The sequence below is a fragment of the Lucilia sericata genome, unplaced genomic scaffold (assembly GCF_015586225.1).
Source record: "Lucilia sericata isolate MDLA Ls3-8-SP2 unplaced genomic scaffold, ASM1558622v1 Contig000887F_arrow, whole genome shotgun sequence".
NCBI classification, from domain to species: domain Eukaryota; kingdom Metazoa; phylum Arthropoda; class Insecta; order Diptera; family Calliphoridae; genus Lucilia; species Lucilia sericata.
The window spans coordinates 148,618-154,306 of record NW_023994876.1 but is presented as its reverse complement, the minus strand read 5'-3'; the positions used below and the strand labels follow the sequence as shown (position 1 = coordinate 154,306).

Sequence of the window (5,689 nt, the reverse complement as noted above, 5' to 3'; positions counted from 1 at the left end):
TACTTACATACATTTGTATGTATTTGTAAATTTTACAAATGCAAAACTGAAAAAAAGAAGCAAATTCTCAAATTTTTTGCAATTAGTGGCAGATGCAGATAGTTTTGTTGCATTTTAGTATAAATATTCCTGATCAATAGTCACAACTTCATAGTCTTTAAAAATACATTAAACCAGTGTTACCTTTAGTCGCTTCTAAGTTGGTAAACGATCGGGATTTCTTTATTTTGTTATTCTATTCAATAAAAAAATTAAGGATATTTAATGTTTATAATGAATAATTTTGTAAGTGTGTGTTGGTGATAGAGAATAAAAAGTATAAGAAAAATCCTTTTGAGAAGTTGTATAAAAAACTATAATAACATGTATAGAACAATAATAACAAATGTGCTAAAAGTGTACGAAATTGTATATAAAGGACTTGTTAATGGCAAATAAAAATATTGTAAAACTGAAATATTTAAAATTATTATAAAATACAAATTCTATGTATAAAAATTAATAATGGATTTTTAAAAAGTACAACTTTATACACTTCGTAAAGCAAGATATCCACTGTCTGAGTCATCATTAGAATTGAGTTATGAGAAGTTTGAAACAAAAAGCTTAGGATATAAGCTCGTCTCTATAATGCAAAGGCTAACATGAAGCTAATCATACCCAGAATCATAATTTGTACGAAACTAATTTCCTAATTTGAATATCTGTCCATAAATGGAAACAGTCTTTCAACGCTATATATAAATAAATAGTTTAGTATATCGATCAAATCAGCAACAAACAATTTGTTCGTTCCACAAATTTAATAGTCCTGTAAATCTCACCAACAAGGTCGATATACATATTTTGCCCACCACCAAAATACAGGTGAAATTTAGAGTAACTCTGACTCAACGCCTACCTACATTTACAAATAAGTGTAACTCAGTCTCTATTAAGGACGTAATTATAGGTGTTCATGATAGATAGCACCACACATTTAAAAACACGGTCAATCACTGCTGATATGAAAATCAAATCATGCCAAGAACAGTCAAGGTCGACCGTTTGTCCATTTTTTACCATATATGGCTCGGAATAGAGGTCTAGAGACTAAAGTTCGGTTGAAAAGATGCAATAATCATCATATTATGAATATATAAACCTAGGCCGTTATCGGTATATACAGGATACAGATATAGTTACTTAGTTAGTTGGTTAGTTAGTTAGTTAGTTAGTTAGTTAGTTGTTAGTTAGTTAGTTAGTTAGTTAGTTAGTTAGTTAGTTAGTTAGTTAGTTAGTTAGTTAGTTAGTTAGTTAGTTAGTTAGTTAGTTAGTTAGTTTAGTTAGTTAGTTAGTTAGTTAGTTAGTTAGTAGTTAGTAGTTAGTTAGTTAGTTAGTTAGTTAGTTAGTTAGTTAGTTAGTTAGTTAGTTAGTTAGTTAGTTAGTTAGTTAGTAGTAGTTAGTTAGTTAGTTAGTAGTAGTTAGTTAGTTAGTTAGTTAGTAGTTAGTTAGTTAGTTAGTTAGTTAGTTAGTTAGTTAGTTAGTTAGTTAGTTAGTTAGTAGTTAGTAGTTAGTTAGTTAGTTAGTTAGTTAGTTAGTTAGTTAGTAGTTAGTTAGTTAGTTAGTAGTTAGTTAGTTAGTTAGTTAGTTAGTTAGTTAGTAGTTAGTTAGTTAGTTAGTTAGTTAGTTAGTTAGTTAGTAGTTAGTTAGTTAGTTAGTTAGTTAGTTAGTTAGTTAGTTAGTTAGTTAGTTAGTTAGTTAGTTAGTTAGTTAGTTAGTTAGTTAGTTAGTTAGTAGTTAGTTAGTTAGTTAGTTAGTTAGTTAGTTAGTTAGTTAGTTAGTTAGTTAGTTAGTTAGTTAGTTAGTTAGTTAGTTAGTTAGTTAGTTAGTTAGTTAGTTAGTTAGTTAGTTAGTTAGTTAGTTAGTTAGTTAGTTAGTTAGTTAGTTAGTTAGTTAGTTAGTTAGTAGTTAGTTAGTTAGTTAGTTAGTTAGTTAGTTAGTTAGTTAGTTAGTTAGTTAGTTAGTTAGTTAGTTAGTTAGTTAGTTAGTTAGTTAGTTAGTTAGTTAGTTAGTTAGTTAGTTAGTTAGTTAGTTAGTTAGTTAGTTAGTTAGTTAGTTAGTTAGTTAGTTAGTTAGTTAGTTAGTTAGTTAGTTAGTTAGTTAGTTAGTTAGTTAGTTAGTTAGTTAGTTAGTTAGTTAGTTAGTTAGTTAGTTAGTTAGTTAGTTAGTTAGTTAGTTAGTTAGTTAGTTAGTTAGTTAGTTAGTTAGTTAGTTAGTTAGTTAGTTAGTTAGTTAGTAGTTAGTTAGTTAGTAGTTAGTAGTTAGTTAGTAGTTAGTTAGTTAGTTAGTAGTTAGTTAGTTAGTTAGTTAGTTAGTTAGTTAGTTAGTTAGTTAGTTAGTTAGTTAGTTAGTTAGTTAGTTAGTTAGTTAGTTAGTTAGTTAGTTAGTTAGTTAGTTAGTTAGTTAGTTAGTTAGTTAGTTAGTTAGTTAGTTAGTTAGTTAGTTAGTTAGTTAGTTAGTTAGTTAGTTAGTTAGTAGTTAGTTAGTTAGTTAGTTAGTTAGTTAGTTAGTTAGTTAGTTAGTTAGTTAGTTAGTTAGTTAGTTAGTTAGTTAGTTAGTTAGTTAGTTAGTTAGTTAGTAGTTAGTTAGTTAGTTAGTTAGTTAGTTAGTTAGTTAGTTAGTTAGTTAGTTAGTTAGTTAGTTAGTTAGTTAGTTAGTTAGTTAGTTAGTTAGTTAGTTAGTTAGTTAGTAGTTAGTTAGTTAGTTAGTTAGTTAGTTAGTTAGTTAGTTAGTTAGTTAGTTAGTTAGTTAGTTAGTTAGTTAGTTAGTTAGTTAGTTAGTTAGTTAGTTAGTTAGTTAGTTAGTTAGTTAGTTAGTTAGTTAGTTAGTTAGTTAGTTAGTTAGTTAGTTAGTAGTAGTTAGTAGTTAGTTAGTTAGTTAGTTAGTTAGTTAGTTAGTTAGTTAGTAGTTAGTTAGTTAGTTAGTTAGTTAGTTAGTTAGTTAGTTAGTTAGTTAGTTAGTTAGTTAGTTAGTTAGTAGTTAGTTAGTTAGTTAGTTAGTTAGTAGTTAGTTAGTTAGTTAGTAGTTAGTTAGTTAGTTAGTTAGTTAGTTAGTTAGTTAGTTAGTTAGTTAGTTAGTTAGTTAGTTAGTTAGTTAGTTAGTTAGTAGTTAGTTAGTTAGTAGTTAGTTAGTTAGTTAGTTAGTTAGTTAGTTAGTTAGTTAGTTAGTTAGTTAGTTAGTTAGTAGTTAGTTAGTTAGTTAGTAGTTAGTTAGTTAGTTAGTTAGTTAGTTAGTTAGTTAGTTAGTTAGTTAGTTAGTTAGTTAGTTAGTTAGTTAGTTAGTTAGTTAGTTAGTTAGTTAGTTAGTAGTTAGTTAGAAAGGAGGATATACAATCCGAAGAAATTACATCTTTTTATGGTTAAATTTTACCGAATTACATCCAGGAGTCTCTGAATTGCTGGACGGTAATTCCCTTTGCAATTTCATGTAATTGCCCCGATAAATCGCTCATAACAGGCCATAATTTCCTAGGTATTTGAATCTAATTTTGATTGGCATGGCCAAGAAAATGTTTCACTATTCTAACCACTTGTTCCTCATTCTGTTCCCGTAGACCTGTGTGTTCAGTCATTATGCATACATATGTATATCCATAGAGTATCCCGGGGAACAGCCTTTTTAATTACCTCATGTAGGAATAATTCTCAATCGATGCGTGTTAAATTATTGAACACTCAGTTCCCTACCAGGGATTGAAAATCTTCATCTCAGCAAAATATGTTAAAAAAATTGTCTGTAATATTATCAAAATGGGTCTCAAAAATTCTGTAATTTGGTACTGATTATGGGAAAAACAATATTTTCTATAATCAACTAAGACTTGCTCACACTGAGGACCTATGGTTTCATTATTCCTACGGATCGAGTGGGATTATGTTGAGCTCACTTTTCGCTTGAGATTTTGGGTCAGAAATGTTAATTGTTATTGAAAATCACCGTTTATCGTTCAAAAACTAATTTTGTGTATTTGTTTTTTATTTTATTTCTAGTTTTACATAACAATTGCCATAATATTGGGCTTTGCCTCTGCTCGTCCTCAAGGTGATCCTATACCTATACTAAGGCAAGAACAAGAAGTCAATTTTGATGGATCATACAAATATTCATATGAAACTGGTAACGGCATAACAGCTGAAGAAGAGGGCTACCTTAAAAATCCAGGAAGCGATGCAGAAGCTCAGGTATTTATATATATATATATATATTTTTTTTGAGCAGAAATCAAGATTAACATAAATAAGAAGCGTTTTTAACCAAATAAAAATACAACTATAAAAGCTTACAAAACTTTGCATAAAAATTTTGTGAATGAATAAAATAAAGTTTATACAAAGAAACGTACGATGTGCACAATCAAACTTGTAGATGACATTTAACAACAATAAATAAAATTGTACTTGTAAATTAGCCAAAAGCAAAAAGTACAACAAATTTTCATGCTAAAGATCGATTGCGATTTAATGTTGTCATGTTAGAGCCTCATTAGGTGGCTAAAGTATTTGTTAACAAATACTTGCACTAGTACTTGTACTAATAGATAGTTTGGAGATATATTCCTATTAACCATTTATGGTGTGTAAGTACAAAACGTACAAAACCGCCCAAGTCAACATATGATCGGATTGAGTTATGTATTACACCATATTCTACTCTACATAATATGTATGTGAAGATATTGAAGAATTTCGCACAAATTTTGAAATAAGTTTTATTTCTCGAAAGTATGATATCCGAGATTTCGTCGCCTACATAACCCTAAACTACATTTGACATTTTACCCAATAATCTACCTAAAAAAACAACTTGTATTAATGTAAATCATGTTTTTCCTTTCTCATTAATTTCTTTAGTTTGCTGGAGGCTTCTTTTCCTATACATCACCCGAAGGTATACCCATACGAATCACTTATGCTGCCGATGAAAATGGTTTTATTCCACAGGGTGATCATTTACCCACACCACCTCCAATTCCACCAGCAATTCAAAAAGCTTTAGATTATTTGGCCACAGCACCACCTCCAAGAGATCAACCCTCATCGCCCAACAACAACTTTAGAAGAGGTTAAATCTTTGTGATTGGATGTTTCTATGTTTTTACTGTCATGTGTATCCAATATTTTTTGTGCACTATTTTGTAAATATGATTAGTTTGATAACGTTACACTTTTCAATGTGTAAAATGTCGTACGTATGCTGTCTCATAATGTCTCTGTCAATTTGAATGTTTATTTTTTTTAGAAATAAGTTTTACGTTTGTGTTAAAAAAAATGTATCATATACTTAGTCTAATGTATGTTAGTAACTTACTTACATATACATACACACTTTTGTATATATTTATGAATAAAGTTTACATAACTTTAAAAAAGTTTTAAATATTGATTTATTAAAGTATAAAGTTTTATTTATGGGAAAAATCACTTTACTTTGATAGAAAGTAAAGAAAGTCATAACTAGACTCCTTATAAGTAATAGATGTATATAGTTGTCATTGAAAAGTAAGTGGCTGTTCACCGGACTAAAAGAAAGAAAATTTGTAATTATGTACATTTATGTAATTGAACTCAACTTAATATTCAAAATTTTATATAACTTCATTCCATTGTATATAAGAGTGTCCCGAGGAACAGCATTTTTACATCAAAAA

At 28.5% G+C, this 5,689-nt stretch overlaps 1 protein-coding gene across 1 annotated transcript; it reads left to right on the top strand.

Moving 5' to 3' along the window:
- The first annotated feature begins 128 nt into the window (after nt 1-128).
- Nucleotides 129-5,423, top strand: LOC119608842 (endocuticle structural glycoprotein ABD-4). The gene is made up of 3 exons (XM_037963388.1): nt 129-285; nt 4,032-4,223; nt 4,893-5,423. The coding sequence occupies exons 1-3, from the start codon at nt 265-267 to the stop codon at nt 5,106-5,108; spliced, it is 429 nt and encodes a 142-aa protein (XP_037819316.1). The 5' UTR covers nt 129-264; the 3' UTR covers nt 5,109-5,423.
- Nucleotides 5,424-5,689: the final 266 nt, after the last annotated feature.